This window comes from Lagenorhynchus albirostris, chromosome 8 (genome assembly GCF_949774975.1).
Source record: "Lagenorhynchus albirostris chromosome 8, mLagAlb1.1, whole genome shotgun sequence".
Classification (NCBI taxonomy): domain Eukaryota; kingdom Metazoa; phylum Chordata; class Mammalia; order Artiodactyla; family Delphinidae; genus Lagenorhynchus; species Lagenorhynchus albirostris.
In genome coordinates, this window is record NC_083102.1 from 17698889 (window position 1) to 17715873 (window position 16985).

At 44.8% G+C, this 16985-nt stretch overlaps 1 protein-coding gene and 1 pseudogene across 1 annotated transcript; one reads left to right on the forward strand and one right to left on the reverse strand.

Moving 5' to 3' along the window:
• The first annotated feature begins 7143 nt into the window (after positions 1–7143).
• LOC132524970 (protein S100-A10-like) lies at positions 7144–7448 on the forward strand (annotated as a pseudogene).
• A 6684-nt stretch (positions 7449–14132) lies between these two features.
• On the reverse strand, positions 14133–14807 carry LOC132524971 (BET1 homolog). The gene is made up of 2 exons (XM_060157562.1): positions 14595–14807; positions 14133–14365 (listed from the first exon to the last, which is right to left on the reverse strand). The coding sequence occupies exons 1-2, from the start codon at positions 14695–14697 to the stop codon at positions 14133–14135; spliced, it is 336 nt and encodes a 111-aa protein (XP_060013545.1). The 5' UTR covers positions 14698–14807.
• Between the last annotated feature and the right edge of the window lie 2178 nt (positions 14808–16985).

Here is a 16985-nt window from a genome sequence, read left to right on the forward strand (position 1 = left end):
TGTCCTTCAGTTCCCAGTTTAAGTCCCAATTTCTCTGAGAAGTTTTTCAGCCCCAGTCCACACAGATTTCTCATTTCAATCTTGTTTTGCCAACAAATCGGTACGATCCTTCATCAGGATCCATGTATCCAGCATCTAAAGTGTCCTTCCTGGGGTGCATCAGAATAGGAGTAAGACAGGATAGCCTTAAGAGAAAACACTGGGGGCAGGAAATAATAGCGAGTTCAACCCTGACCCAAAAGGCCTCTCTGGATCCTAAGCATTTACAGTCTCATGAATTCAGCTCTTGACAAGGTTCACAGTGAGAAGCACATATTTGAGAAGCTGAAAAAGAAAAAGCCTTTGAAGGTGATCCTGGCCCATTGCCATGTGAGACAGGTGGGGAGGGATTCTACAGGGGCAAGAACCTGGGTATCCTATTCTGGCTCAGGAAATGGGGCATGTTTGGAGGGTGAGTGAATTTCCGGGCATCTGAAAGGTTTAAGAATTGGGGGAACTCAGTACGGGGATAGTAGGTGGAAGGAAGCTAGTCCTACAAATCCATGGTGGGTAGGATGATGCAGGGATGCTCCCAGAGATGGTACCCGGCCAATGAGATGAACCAGTGTGGGAAAAGGCAGGATGGATTATAGATTGGCTCAAGACCTGGGTTGTAACTCTTTGTTAACCAGCAATGTGACTTTTTATGAGCCAAGAAACCTGAAATCTTAATTTCTTTATCTGGATAAAGGAGGTGAAAAAGTCCTTAACTAGATTATAGTTTAAACTTTCCACCCCTGGAAGGTCATTGTCACAATTCTGTGACTATCTGGAACAAGGGCAAGTAGCACAAGCCGCTCATTTTCCAACAGAAGTGGAGGAAGGAGCATACAACAGCATGGGAAGCTGCATGTGAAGGAATTCTGGGGACTGCAGCTCCGTAAACAAATGTTTACTGGGCACTTTATGCAAAGCCCATTCATTCTGAGGGAAACTGGGGCCAAAAATAATATTAGGCATTTCAGAATGGCCATAACTCTGATATCTTTTCCTTTCTAAAAACTTTTTACTGTGCTCAGTTCTGTTCATTAGATCAGCCTGCTAAGCGTAACCTTCAGTCTCACAAAGTTAGAAGACAGCTTCATTGATGCATTCTTCTAAAAAGGCATTTTGTGAAGGTTCATACTATCATGCCATAATTTTTATCAACTCTCATGTATAAAGCAAAGTATACTTTCACTACCAAAGACTTTCCAATTAAAACACCACTTAGTACCCATTTAGGGCTGACATTTTTTAAAACTCCCTAGGCTGAACTTTCAAAAACTATGACTTCACCCTCTCCAAGGTTCAGAGTAACTTTCAATCTTTTTTTTTTTTTTTTTTTTTTTTTGTGGTACGCGGACCTCTCACTGTTGTGGCCTCTCCCGTTGCGGAGCACAGGCTCCGGACGCGCAGGCTCAGCGGCCATGGCTCACGGGCCCAGCCGCTCCGTGGCATGCGGGATGTTCCCGGACCGGTGCACGAACCCGTGTCCCCTGCATCGGCAGGCGGACTCTCAACCACTGCGCCACCAGGGAAGCCCTCAATCATTTTTAAGCATCACTCTGCAAAACATATGAGTGTGATCCAGTCTCATTAGCAAACCCTAAGCAAACGCATACAAGATACTGGATAACGTTTTGCAACCCACCAGCAGCTTCCTTTGGTTCCCTATGCTTATTAGATCATGTAAAAAGAAAATCCAAAATCAGTCTCAGAAATATGTAGGGTGTCAAGATGACATGTACATACGCTCCTATTAAAGTCTGGACCCAGACCTAAATGTTCACCTGTTTGGATCCAGGGTCTCGAATCAACTGCATGTACATAAACACCCACAAGGACAAGTGCACCTTTATGGAGGAGCCAGCCGGCTGGCGAGGTGAGAAGGTCAGACCCTACCCTCCACAGCGTTGAGTCGACTCTCACCCTCGGAGGCAGATGGGCACCCAGGCACACGACGTCCCCACTCCCGGAACACGCGGGCCGCCAGAAGGCTTGACAGCGGTGGCAGCGGTCACCGGCCTCGCGTGCCAACCAGAGTGGTGACCGTGTCTCCACCCGGGCCAGACAGACCCAGCAACTCGGCACAGGTGCAGGGACCAATCGCAGTGTGTCTCTGGGCTCACAGCCAATGGGGACGCGCGGTGGCCAGCCAATGAGGGTGCAGGCAGTGGAACAGTGTAACATTTTGTCTGAAGGCTACACAAGAAGGCGGGGAGAGAGGGGTAGGGGCGGGGCTGAACTTCTCACCTTTGCCCGATGGCTCCTTTCCAAGCGGAGGCCCAAGGGGCAGGGAGGGGATACCTCTGTCACCTCAGGTGCCCCAAACGGCTTGTATGTGCCCACAGAGAACTGAACGGCTGTCCTCCGACTGGGTCTGCTCACCTGACCTGGAGCCCCAGTATCTTCATCCCTCAGACGGGGCTCTGACACCTGCCTTACGGGGTTATCCTGAGACTTATAGAAGAGGAGGTCAATAAAGGGTCTAGAGCAGAGGCTCCCTGTCTCAGGGGAAAAGATGAGAGCATGCAGGCGTGAGGAAATAGACGCGTAAAAGGGGGAACCCGGGAATGATGTTTTAAACTAGGGAAGAAGAAATGGGGGTGGGGCTTAAGAGGGGCTGGGCAGAAGAGGCCTTTAAAAGGGGGGATCAAAATAGCAAGAAGAAAAGAGAAAAGGTGCTGACTCTTTGAGACAAGAGGAAACATATTCCTCCAGCTTAGGGAAAAAAATTCATTTTACCCCAAATATAGATAGACTCATGTGTCTAGGATTTTTTTTTTAACATCTTTATTGGAGTATAATTGCTTTACGATGGTGTGTTAGTTTCTGCTTTATAACAAAGTGAATCAGTTATACATATACATATGTTCCCATATCTCTTCCCTCTTAGGTTTCTTTTTGCTTGAATTCTTGCACCCCTGAATGTTTCAGGATGTGGTGTTCCCATGCCTTCAGTTTTACCCTAGGAAGCAGCAGCCAGGCCAGGTGCCCCTTGCTGCTCTCTGACCTGGGGCAAGCTGCTTCACCCTGGGGCAAGGGTGAACCTGAGGTCACACAGACTCGCTGAAGCAACCTGGGCCTGGTGGCGCTCAAATTGGGGTTCTGATCCAGGATGCACCTCAAAGTGGCCGTGAGGATCACAAATGAGTTCTACCTAAAGCAGACAAATAGGGCGCCTGGCCCGCGGCGGACACTCCTGAAATTCAACTTCGGGTCTTTGTGGAACATTAAATTAAACGTTGTGTTATGTAGAAAGAAACTGCCACACGGAAAGCGCCCAGTGGGAGCAAATTCTCCTTCTCCCTTTCAAGGTGAATGTAAAATGTTCATTTTAAAATCAAATTCAGCCTAGGTTGAGGCCCTGTCCCTGCTGGCTGTCCATGACCCAGGGTCACGGAGGGTCCCTGAGGAATGGCTTTTCTCTCCTCCCCCACTCCCTGGTTTCTCTTCCCTGGGAGCAGAGGGCATTCAGGAGTCTGTGTACCTCTGTCTTGGAGAGCCTTACGTTTGCACCGAGAGGGCACACAGAGGTCCAGGAACCAACCTGCCTGGCCTTCATCTAGTCATCCCCTCCCCCCATCAACCACCAACCCACACTCATCTGCCTCACTGGATGAGGCCCACTGGGGAGCAGATCTGCACCCAGAAGAAATGCAGTCCTGGGGTGGGATGTTGCTAAGAGGGTTCCTTACCTGCCGCAGCCTGATTTCTTTATAGAAAATGAAGATCTCTGGTCCACTTAAGTCAACCTTCCCCGCAGCTGTGAGGCAGGAGGCTCTGCTCATGAACCCTGGGACCTCTGGGTGGTCTCTCACCAGCTTTGGATACAATCAGAGTTCTCCATGGCAACAGCCAAGGACACCCCATCACCTTCTGACCCTGACCCCTCCCTCCCAGTACCAGAGATCCTGCCCTGTACATGCCTCCTCAAGGTAACATAGATCCTGCCCCCAATGCCAGCCCCCTAAGTAGCATAGATTCTGCCCTGAAATACCTCTGCCCTCCACCAGTCTGACAGCACTTCCTCCCCTCAGATCCAGCTCCACACCTGTCCCAATGGGGAGCTAACATTCTTGCATTAATGCCAACCCAGAATGGCCACCTGTGTTCTGTGTCCTCGGCCTTAACTTTCTGGTTGGAGAAACAGCCTTTTTCACTTGTCCTCCATTGTTGGGGATGACGTATTTAAGATCATTTAAAAATAAAAATGGAGGAACTGTGGTTCAGGCGTATCCAATGGAGCCGGGTGGCCATTGTGGATGTGGTTTCAGACACATTCTTGCATCAACTCCTGAATTTTCTGAACTATCTCAAACTCAAGGACATCATCAGCTGTTTTCAAAACAATATCTGCTAGCAGCTGCCAGTTGCAACCTTATGGTCTCAGGGTCTCCCCTTATAGCTATGCAACCACTTTGGGCCCCAACCAATCCGTGCTTAACAAGCACCCTTACTTCGTGCCAGCTCCAATCCTAATTCTTGGCAAACAACTTATTTAATTTTATGGGTTTTGCATATATAAGCCTCCTTCATTTTGTGGTCCGGTGGAAGACAATTCAAGTGCTTTTTGCATCTGTGTCTCCTGGGCTACAGTCCTCATTTTGGCTCACATGAAACTCTCCTCTATCCCTTATTATAAATTGTTTATTGATTATTTACACCAACATTGTTTTCCATCCACTTCATGTGATGAAGGGCAGGGGGTCTCAGACTCTATCTCCTCCAAACAAAATAAGAGTGATGGATCGTGTATTGAACACCTACTATGTTCCTAATCCTTGTGGATGACCTTGTGAAGCGTCTTCTCTTGCTCATTTTATAGATGGGGAAGCCAGCTCAGAGAAGGGCAGTGACCTGCCTGAGGTTTAAACACCTAAAGTTCTCTCTGGTCTTCTGCTCACCACGCCTCCTTGGGTGGCATTTAGTGAAAGGAATATTAACTATCTTTGACCAGAGAGAAATTTGCACGATTTTGTAAGTTTCGGAGCAAAAGACCCTCAGCTGTGAACTGAGGTCTGTGGACAGTAGCTTATAGGGAGGGATGAGGAAGGCAGAGATCCATGGAGACGTACATTCTCTGACTCCAGTTAGGAGCTCCCAGCACTGCTGCTAAGAGGAACCTTGGATGCAAACTCAGATGGGCTTTTGCCCTCCATTTCCTTTGCACAAGGGCAGATTCTGGCTTCCAGGAGAGGCTGGGAATATAGTAGGCTCCTTTATGGGGAGCAGGTATTGCTGGGTCAGCATGGCTGGGCACTTTCTGCTGTAGAAGAGCAGATATATGACTACCAAGACATGTCCCAGGGTGAGAGTACCCATCCTCCCCTGACCTCCAGAGTAAAACTCCCAAAGGCTCAGGGCCTGTCATCATGACCCAGCACCAAGGGACTTCCTTCTGGGGTTTCTGTTTTAAGGGTTTAATGTATATGAAAGTGTTTTGAAATGTAGAAAGAGCTATACAAATACTGACATAGAAAGTTGAGGCTTGAAACTATAAAATTCCTAGAAGAAGACATATGGGAAAATCTTCATAACATTGGTTTTGGCAATGATTTCATGGATATGACACTGAAAGAACAGGCAACGAAAGCCAAAATAGACATCAAACTACAAGCCTTCTGCACAGCAGAGGAAACACTCAACAGGGTGAAAATGCACCCCAGAGAATGGGAGAAAGTATTTGCAAATCTTATGTCTCATAAGGGGTAATATCCAAAATATGTAAGGAACTCCTACTACCCAACAGCAAAAAAACAAATAACCTTTTTAATAAATGGGCAAAGGACTTGAACTGTTTTGAAAACAAGACATACAAATGGCCAACAGCTATATGAAAAGGTGCTCAGCACCACTAATCATCAGGGAAATGCAAACCAAAACCACAATGAGATATCACATCATACCTGTTAGGATGGCCATTATCAAACAAAGAAAGTCTGGCAAGGATGTAGAGAAATTGGAACCCTGTGCACTGTTTCTGGGAATGTAAAATGGTGCAATTATTAGGGAAAACAATATGGAGGTTCCTAAAAAAATTAAAAATAGAACTAACATATGATCCAGCAATCCCACTTCTAGGTATTTATCTGAAAAAACTGAAAGCAGGATCTTAAAAAGATGTCTGCACGCATGTTCATTTCAGCATTACGCACAATAGCCAAGAGGTAGAAGCAACCTAAATGTCCATTGACAGATGAATGAATAAAGAAAATGTGGTATAGACATACCATGGAATATCATTCAGTCATAAAAAAAGATGGATAAACCTTGAGGACATTATGCTAAGTGAAACAAACCAGTCACAGAATGAGAAATACTGCATGATTCTACTTATATGAGGTATCTAGAGTAATCAAACTCATAGAAACAGAGAGTAGAGTGGTGGTTGCCAGGGGCTGGGGGAGTTGCCAGAGGGAAATGGGGAATTGCTGTTTAATGGGTATAGAGTTTCAGTCATGGATGAAAAATTTCTAGAAATCCCTGTACAACATTGTGCATATAGTTAATAATATGATACTGTACACTTATGAATGTGTTGAGGGTAAATCTCATTGTGTGTGTGTGTGTGTGTGTGTGTGTGTGTGTGTGTGTTTACCACAATTGAAAAAAAAAAGAAGAGGCTAAGTGATTTACTCAGAATTGAAAAGCTAATCAATGTGGTCTCATTTTGGGTTTTTTCCCATTATTATAGTGTAACTCATGAAACTTTGTGGTCAAATGTATTCTTTACTCATTCAATATATATATATATATATTTTTGGCCACACTGCATGGCATCCGGGATCTTAGTTCCCTGACCAAAGATCAAATCTGCACCCCCTGCAGCGGAAGCATGGTGCCCTAACCACTGGACTGCCAGGGAATTCCCCATTAAAGAAATATTTATTGCATGTCCACTATGTGCCAAACATTGTTTTAGGTGCTGGAGATATGACCATGAACAAAACAGACATAAATGCTGATCCTTGTTGAATTTTAATTCTAGTGCTGGGAAGATTAAAAAAAAAAAGACCAACGTGTTTATAGTATATTAGAAGGTGATAAACTAAACCCGCATCCCAGCTAGCCAAGTGACCCCTCCACACCTTGCGCTAAGGTTTCAACAGACCTCACCGAAATGCCATGTCAAATGGAACATGCCATGGAAACCATGATGTTCACGTTTCACAAATTTGCTGGGGATAAAGTCTACTTTACAAAGGAGGACCTGAGGATACTCATGGAAAAGGAGTTCCCTGGATTTTTGGAAAATCAAAATATTGAAGGATCTGGACCCGTAGTAAGATGGTTAAGTGGGCTTCCAGAGCTCCTTTTTGCTAAATTCTGGGCTCACTATTGCGTGCGATGACTATTTTGTGGTACACATGAAGCAGAAGGGAAAGAAGAAGGCAGCATGGAGCCATTACTCCCACCATGATTAGAGTTCTCCCACTGGGGCGCTTAAGGAATCTGTCCCATAGCTTCCCCCTGTATAAGGATTTCATGAGCAGATAGGGCCCCTTAGAAAATGTACAAATAAAATCCAACTCCCATTTGACAAGCAGAGAAAGCAGAGTCAGTTAAAGCCAGATAAGCTTTTTTTAAAAAATAAATTTATTTATTTATTTATGGCTGCATTGGGTCTTCGTTGCTGTGCGCACGCTTTCTCTAGTTGTGGCGAGCGGGGGTTACTCTTTGTTGCTGTGCACGGGCTTCTCATTGCAGTGGCTTTTCTTGTTGTGGAGCACGGGCTGTAGGCGCGAAGGCTTCAGTAGTTGTGGTTCGCAGGCTCTAGAGCACAGGCTTAGTAGTTGTGGCACATGGGCTTTGTTGCTCCGCGACATGTGAGATCTTCCTGGACCAGGGATCGACCCCGTGTCCCCTGCATTGGCAGGTGGATTCTTAACCACTACGCCACCAGGGAAGTCTCAGATAAGCTTTTTTTTTTTTTTTTTTTTTTTTGCGTTATGTGGGCCTCTCTCTGTTGGGGCCTCTCCCGTTGCGGAGCACAGGCTCCGGACGTGCAGGCTCAGTGGCCATGGCTCACGGGCCCAGCCGCTCCGCGGCATGTGGGATCTTCCCAGACCGGGGCACGAACCCGTGTCCCCTGCATCGGCAGGCAGACTCTCAACCACTGCGCCACCTGGGAAGCCCCCCAGATAAGCTTTTCATTTTTATATTGGTCACATCCTCTTGCCCTCAATAAACAACTTACTTTTTTTCGTTCCTAAAAAGATGGTGATATGATAAAGGCTAAGAAGGAAAATAAAGCAGGGGAGGGAGATAGGGAGTACAGGGGGAGGCGGTCCACTTTAAATAGGTAGCGGGCATAGCAAATGCAAAACCCCTTGGGCAGGATTGTGTCAAGTGCAGAGCAAGGCATCCCTGTGGCTGGAGCAGAACGAGAGAGTGAGTGAGGAGGAGGATGGTGAGAGATGAGGTTAGAGGAGCAAAGGGCAGGGGGCAGGGCTTTCCTGGGACCTCTCTGGCTGCCGTATCAAGAAGAGGCAGTGAGGAAGTGATGGGGGAAGCCTGGAGGCAAGTTAAGCCCTTACAATAACAGAGGTGAGAAAATATGAGAGCTGGTGGTGGACGAGGTTAGAAATCACTAGATATTGAAGACAAAGCCCACACAATATCCTGATGGGTTGATGGTGGGAGGACACCACAGAAAGAGGGGAGTCAAAGGTGAGTCCCTGGTTTTGAGCCTGGAGAGCTGGAAGGATGAAATGAAAGGATGAGGAAGACCACGGGTCAGGCAGGTTCAGTTCTTGTAAATCAAATCATTGGTCAACTCCTTTATTCACTTGCTACATAAAATGAATTTTAATTATACAAAGCATACACATTCCCCTTGTAAAAATGGAAACATTTGAGCCCACCTTGGTCTTATCTCCACCTTTATAGATTTAACTACTGTCATTTGTTTGGTATGAATGCTCCCAGATCCTTTGCTAGATGTTTACGTAGCTACAGATATTCCCTTGGAAAATATAGTTTTGTGAGTTCTGGAAGGAAAGAACTTTACATAAATACATCACTCTGCAACTTGCTGTTTTCATTCAATAATATGAGTTGGAAATGAGTTCATACTTGTACATAGAGATCTACCTCATTTGTTTTCATGGCTGCATAATATTCCTTATATTAGACAACTTTAAAGGAATGGTGATTTCATTTGAAAGTGGAGAAAACTTTTGCAAGGTGTGTTAGTCAGGGTTCTTCAGAGAATCAGAATATATTTATACAGGGGCGGAGAGAGGTGTGGGGGACAGGCAGAGGAAGCTGCCCTAATTATTGCAGAAGGTAGAAACAGGATTGCAGAGAGCAAGGAGTTGTTTTTTAGGAAAAGTGGTAACAGAGGTGGGATTCCCCCATGCTGTCCTCAACTCAGTGTTTGCGAAGGCATATTTCTTATTAACCTAGGAGATGTGAATTGTTCCAGCAGTGAAAGTGAATGATTTTATAGACTGATAAACTCATGGATTCCTGCTGCTGGCAGTCTCATGCCATTATTGGCAGTTTACTGCCCTGTGCAAATGGGGACTTTGCTGCCACGTGGGGTGGAAGGCAGAGGGTTGGAGGCAGGCAGGTTCTCACTCTAATTTGAGCTGCTCCTCAAGAGATATGATCATGGGACTTCCCTGGTGGCACAGTAGTTAAAAATCCTCCTGCCAATGCAGGGGACACGGGTTCGAGCCCTGGTCTAGGAAGATCCCACATGCCGTGGAGCAACTAAGCCTGTGCGCCACAACTACTGAGCCTGTGCTCCAGAGCTCCCGAACCACAACTACTGAGCCCACATGCCACAACTGCTGAAGCCCGCGCACCTAGAGCCCGTGCTCTGCAACAAGAGAAGCCACCGCAATGAGAAACCCACGCACCGCAACAAAGAGTAGCCCCCGCTCTCAGCAGCTAGAGAAAGCCTGCGTTCAGCACCGATGACCCAACACAGCCAAAAATAAATAAAAATAAAAATTTAAAAAATTATTTTTAAAATAAAGGAGAAATGTGGTCTGGGAGAAGGTGGATCACTTTCAGTCTTTGGGATAATCTTAGAGATAATCTCTAAACAGACAGACCAAGGTTCACAGCAGGTGCCTTATACCAGCATGAGGCCCATGGACTGTAAGGGCTGGAAGGACCCCAGGGTTCTTCTTAACCCAAGGTCTTTATGTTGCAGCTGAGGAAGCTGGACAACTTGATCATCAGAGTTCAGGTGTAAGGTCCTATCTTTTGTTCTGAAAACTGAATTGTATAAGCATAGGATTGGGAATTCCGAGTTTAGCATCAATTTATATTTAAAAGTTTTGGGTGGATCGTTGATAAAAGCTTTGTGTGAGTCAGCACTAAGATATGGTTATGAAAAATAAACATGCTATATTTAAAGACAGTCATTATATTTATAAAATAAAATTAATACATGGTCATGGTAGGGAATTAGAAAAATATTAAAAAGTATATAGACAAAGTCAGAAATCACCCATAAAATCCAACATCTCTACTACCTAAAGCCAATAATTGTAGATACTTTGTGTGTACGTATAGGTCAAAAATATTGTATAAGGCAATCATGTTGCATCTACAATTCTGTATTGCACTTAAAATCAAACTTTTTATTTTGAGATAATTGTAGATTCACATGCAGCTGTAAGAAATACTACAGAGATCCCACATACCCTCTACCAAGTTTTCCCCAATGGTAACATCTTGGCAAAACTATAGTACAATATCACAAGCGGCACGTTGACATTTATAATCCACTGATATTATTCAGATGTCCCTCTTTTACTCAAACACATTTGTGAGTGTGTGTGTGTTTAGTTCTCTACAGTTTTATCACGTGTGTAGTTTCATGTATCCACAACCACAGTGAAACCCAGAATAGTTCCAGTACCACAAGGAGTTCTCATTTTGCCCTTTTATAATCACACCCCCTTACTCTCACACCTGCTCACTCATTCCTGACCCCTGGCAACCACTAATCTGTTCTCCATGTCTAAATTTTGTGTTTTCAAAGATGTTATATAAATGAATCATAATGGCCTTTTGATATATATATATATATATAAACATTTTAGAATTGTTTTTTTCCAATCAGCATAATTTCCTTGAGATCTGTCCAGTTGTGTATCACTAATTCACTTCTCTTTATTGCTGAGTACTATTCTGTGCTATGGATGTACCAGTTTGTTTAACTAGAGGAGGTGAGGTAGGTCAGCCGTATTGCCTGTTGTCCCTGTTTATTTTAGCCTCTACCAAAAAGAGTTGAAGGACATCAGGGTTGTTTCCAGTTTTTGGCGATTAAATAAAGCCGCTATGAGCACTCATGTACAACTTTTTATGTGAAGATATGTTTTCATTTCTCTGGGACAGATGTCCAAGAACTTGATGACTGGGTCACATAGTAATTGTGTGTTTAATTTATAAGAAACTGCCTAAAATTTTTTTTGAAGTGTGAATCACATTTTTTTTTCCTTTTGGCCATGCCACGCAGCTTGCAGGATCTTAGTTCTCAGACCAGGGACTGAATCCGTGCCCCCTGCAGTGAAACCGCGGAGTCCTAACCACTGGACCACCAGGGAAGTCCCTGAATCACACATTTTTAACATGTAGTGTGAATATTTCTCTAAGTAATAAAGTAGGCTTTGCAAAAAAGATTTTAAATGACAACATTATATTGCATGGGATGGGTATAGCATAATTTATTTAAGCTTTTCCCTAATGTTGAACATTTTGGTTGTTTCAGATTTCTCTTTCCCTGTAGAAATCATGATTAGACGCCTGCATGTGCAGTTGGTGTGAAGAACAGGCCGGCTGGAACTGTTCTTGCCGTGCCCAGTGATGAGAAGGTTCTGAAAGATTGATTTGTGCTAACTTCACTGCACAGGGGCCTGAGGGAGACATCAGAACGCCACCCTTTTTGTCATTCAGCAAGAAATACAACCATCGCACACACAGGGAGTATGCATGGTACCACTGGCATAAACGACATCCCCTTTGGCTGGGTTGGAAGGCTAACATAATTGTAAACTCCTTTTTAGTTTACCAGGAGAAAGACACCAGAATGCCACAACTCTTCCTGTGGTCAAGTGCCAGGGTGATCAGATGATCCCCTGGTGAGCTTGGAACCAGGAAAAGGGTGGACTACCTCTAATGGCTCCATTTTCGTGGTCTAGCGCCTTCTTCTCATCTTGGGAATGGTCTTGTCATAGAACAGAACTCAGGATATCTGCTGGCCGAGATGCCCACGAGGGCTTCAGTGGGCTCTGCCCATGGCCACTCTCTTGATTTCTGCATGTCTGTGTGCAAAACCTCTTCTGATGGACACAATATTTATTTTGTGAATTGATGCCCTCAATCAAGTCCTGTGAGCCAGTAGCTTTTCTCTCTCCTTCCATTGACTGTCTTTGGTTTTGATCCATTTTGGGTGGATTCTGCCACTCAGCACTCAGTGGGAAATGCAGTTTCCTCATTCCTAAGTTCTTGGAGGATACTTTACTGTAGCCTCTGAGTACTTACAGCTTCTACTATTATAAATAACTTTCATTATTACAAATAACTTGCGCTCTTACAAACAACCCATTCTACATGCACCTTGTCTTTTTAAAATTATTTCTTTAAGGGAAATTTTAGAAGCGTCGTCATTGGGTTCAAGAGTATGAACATTTTTTTTGTTGGTGGCGGTGATCATTGATAATGCCATCCCTAGAAAAGTATAATAGCGCATTCTGGAGCTCTGTGAGAACGCCCACTTCATGTTATGTTTATCAATACTGGCCAGTAGATGTTTTAATGCAAATTTGGTAAGTGAAAAGGGCATCTGTTCTAATTTGTATGTCATCGATTTTCAATGGGCTGAGAGCTAACGTGTCAACAGCCTGCCCCCTAAGGCAAGGCCAAGGGTTATCGGCAGGGCTGGGCCACTTCCAGTTTTCAGAAGTGCTCAGAACTTTGTATGGCACTGACCACAGTAAGAAAAGATTCCTCTGCTGAAGGCAATGGCGATGGAAGCTCTGTACTGAGCATGTAACTTGGAGTTCCAGGCAGTACAGACAGGTGGGCTTCATTCATTCATTAATTCAACAAACAGCTCTTGAGTACCTCCTTTCAAGGGGCTATGCTAGGAATGGGAGGATCAGCCAGACACACTCTCTGCTCTCAGGAGTTTATAATCAAGGAGATGAGACAGACAGATAGTTACAAAGCAATGTGATAAGCACAAACAGGGTGCTAAGCCGTAGGAACAGAGAGAGGGAAACACCAAGTGCAACCTGAGGGGTAAGGCCAGGGATGACTAGGTTGAGTCTTTTTTTTTTTTACTTTTCTTGAACATTCTATTTCCATTCAGAGCTTAGCAATTACTTTAGCTTCACATTATTCTGTCATAAATGATAACCAAATGGCCTAAGTAGCTAAAATCATAAAACTATTATAAGCCAAGTCAATGGTATATATATAAAGTTAATATAAAATGACAACTATATGGGTACACATTTGTTTTGAACCTTACTAGAAATATGCCAAAATAACAAGTTTTATTAAAGAATGAGGTCCTTGGGCAGAGGCGGAAGAAGAGTCATATCATCAAAAATTATTAGGAAACCTTAGGTAAAAAGACATCAGCCTACAATTTTAACCAAATAGAGGAGGCAAGGAGAGTACATCATCAGGGGCGATGACAGTTCAGGAAAATACATTTACCATCCATCACAAACTTTCTCACCACCTCAAGAGCTCAGCACAAGGCTGTCCAGGCATTGTTATTTTCCCACTAAGTTTCTTTATGTGGAACATAAACCTACATTTATGGTAACAACAGGATATTACACTGCTATTTAACCTGACAGCAAAAAACAGGAAAAAAACTTATTAGGGCCAGACTGACCTCGGACCATGTCAATACCCCTGAAAATAGGGGCAAAAAAATGAATCATTAAGAAACAGTATCCAAAGAGCACTGTATTATCTGATGTGACTTATAAGACAAGTAAAATTCAGTAATCTTTGATGGAAAAAGCCATAGCATTATTTGAAATTTAGGAATGTTTTGATGCTGAATTTTTACTGAAGTGGTACTCCAAGCCGTGAAGTTGGAACAAATTCCAAACTCACAGTTGCTTGCATCACCTCGGTTTAATAATCCAATAAATGACAGAAAAGGACAACCATGAAACCAGCAGCTTTGTTTGGCCCCCTCTGGATAAAATCTTCAGTTTTCCCATGGTTTGACCTAGAAATCCAGTTGTAGAATCAAACTGTGAATCCATTTCAGCTAATAATTTATTTTGATGTTTAACTTCATGGCCTATTTCAATGGAAAGAGATTTTATAGCAGTTACTTTGTTTCTCAGACTTTCTTGCTTTTTTTTTTTTTTTTTTTTTTTTGCGGTACGCGGGCCTCTCACTGTTGTGGCCCCTCCCATTGCGGAGCACAGGCTCCGGACGCGCCGGCTCAGCGGCCATGGCTCACGGGCCCAGCCGCTCCGCGGTATGTGGGATCTTCCCAGAGCGGGGCACGAACCCGTGTCCCCTGCATCGGCAGGCGGACTCTCAACCACTGCACCACCAGGGAAGCCCTCTCAGACTTTCCGTGAGTCTCTCATTTTCTTCTTCACAGGCACTATACCCACTATTAGGGTAGCCATAGTTGCCAGGAGGTACTCCTTCACCCAGGCCTGCACGCCTCATCCTGCCAGAGGAGCGGGGGAAAAGGAGGGCGGAGGGGTGGGTAGGAAGAGGCCGGGGGCCACCCGGACCGCGTCCTCAGTACCAGGGCCCGGCGAAACACCAGCTTCTTTCCCTAAAGCACCACGACAACAATGTAGTCTCTAGGTTGAGTCTTAAAGGATAGGAGCTCAAGGGAACAATCACAGGCAGAGTCAGGCAAAGGATTGTGTGAAAAGAAATCTCAGAAACTGTAGGTTAAACAAAGGGCAGCCCAGAACATCAAGATTAGAAGTAAGGGCAAGAGGTGAAATTCTAAGGTACCCCAGAACCTTAGAGAGCTCCAGGTGCTCTTATACCTCTGATCTGTTATCTGTGGTACCCGGGGTTAAACTGATTGATCCCTGCCCCAGGCAGAATGCTCCAGCCATTAAAGAGACCCTGCATGGTGAGTCTGAGCTCCAGTACTCTTCAGAAGTGGGGTGTATTCATCCTCATTCAGCCACGTGGCCTGTCTCACAAGTTGACTGATTCAGTGATGCTGCCGTGAGCACTGGTGGACTTGGAATCAGAAACGTCAACTCGAGACCTTGAATAAATCATTTAGTCTCCCTGAATCTCAGTTTTTTGTTTCTAAGATGAGGGGAAAAGACTTCATAGGGCTGCAAGAGGTTCAGATGAAATAAGGCATGTAAAAGTGTTTTGTAGCTACAAATCTTATGGTTATGACTATTACTATTGAGCTTAACATAGTCATTTATTCATGGAAGCTCTGTTAATTGGCAGCTGACCCCTTCTAGCCTCCTCTCAGACACACGTGTTCCTAAGAATCCCCTGGAACTTGGTCCAGCTGCAGATTCCCAGGCACCATCCCAAGCAGTTCTGATTGAGTGGGTCTGGGTTTGTCCCATGAGTTTGTAATTTAACAAGACCTTGAAGTAATTATTATGCAGGTGGTGACACAATCACACGCTGGAGAAACGGGAACTGAGTTCTATTGGGTTGGCCAAAACGTTCGTTCAGTTAATGAATACGTTGTTGGATAAAGTTCTTGGTGAAAATGAAAAATGTGCCTTTTATTTTTACTTAAAACTGAATGAACTTGTTGGCCAGCCCAATACAGTCGAATGTAGCAGGACTAAAGCCTCCTTCACCATTCTGAACTGAGTCTCCAAAAATGCTTCTGAACGCAACTGGTACAATTAAGTTTGAGACGCCTGTAGGATACCCAAGTGGAAATGTCCCCAGGTATTTGGGTAGCAGCTCAGGAGAAAGGTCTGTGTTGGAGGTAAGATTTGGGAGTCCTCAGTGTACAGGTAACAGATGAAGCCTTCACGAGGGTGGGGTAGGATAGCCGTGCTTCAGGTCCCAGCACTGCTTACTGTTTATGGGTCCCCGTTTGTTTTAGCTTCTACCAAAAAGAGTGTGTCTGGATGTCCCATGGTCTCCTCTTGCGGAGTTCTCTCTACCCACAAATGGCACGATCAGATGCCCAAGTCAGAAACCTGCCAATCACTATCTCTGCTCCTCACTCATCTTAGCTAATTAATCACCAAGTTGAGCTGATTCCACTCCTCCATAATTCGCAAATCCTCCCCCTGCCCCTGCAATCTTCATCCCCACTGCCACCGTCTACTCTCATCTCTTGCTTGGAGTGCCACAGGCTCCTAGCTGACTTCCATCTTCCTTCCAGCCCTGTTCCCATCCAATCCAGCCTCCACTCTGAAGTCATCCTGCTCCTCCAACCAGCCAGAGCTAGTCCTGAGGGCAGACACCCTGGTCTTGCATATAATTGTGTCCCTGACACATAGCGCAGTGCCTGGCATCTAGTAGGTGTTCATTAAATGTTTACCCCTCGTCCCATCCCCGTGCTTCGTGCCCTCCCTTCTCTCCCAACTCAAAGCCTCAAGGGCAAAGAGAGATTATTAAATTGGAAGAAAAGATAACTTGTGGTTCTCCTTGTGGGCACCCGCATACTTTCCATTGTATAACGGAACTGCTGCGGGCCCCAATAGCACCTGCTTAAACGAACATCAGTCTACCTGTTACTTTCATAGCAGGCGTCAGAGCATAAACAGTAAAGGCTTAATCAGACACGCTGGAGCTGATGAGTGAGCTGGAGAATCTAGTGCCTTCTCCGGTTACATAAAGAAACTCAGTTAAATGTCTCCAAAAATTTTGAAAGAGAGAGTAAAATGGTAGGAAGGGAAGATGGGGGAAGAGGAATGCTTTGGACAGGAAACCGGTCAGAAGCCCACAGAGCCTACACACTGGCGTGACCCAAGAGTTTACATTCCCTCTAACTGGGCTGT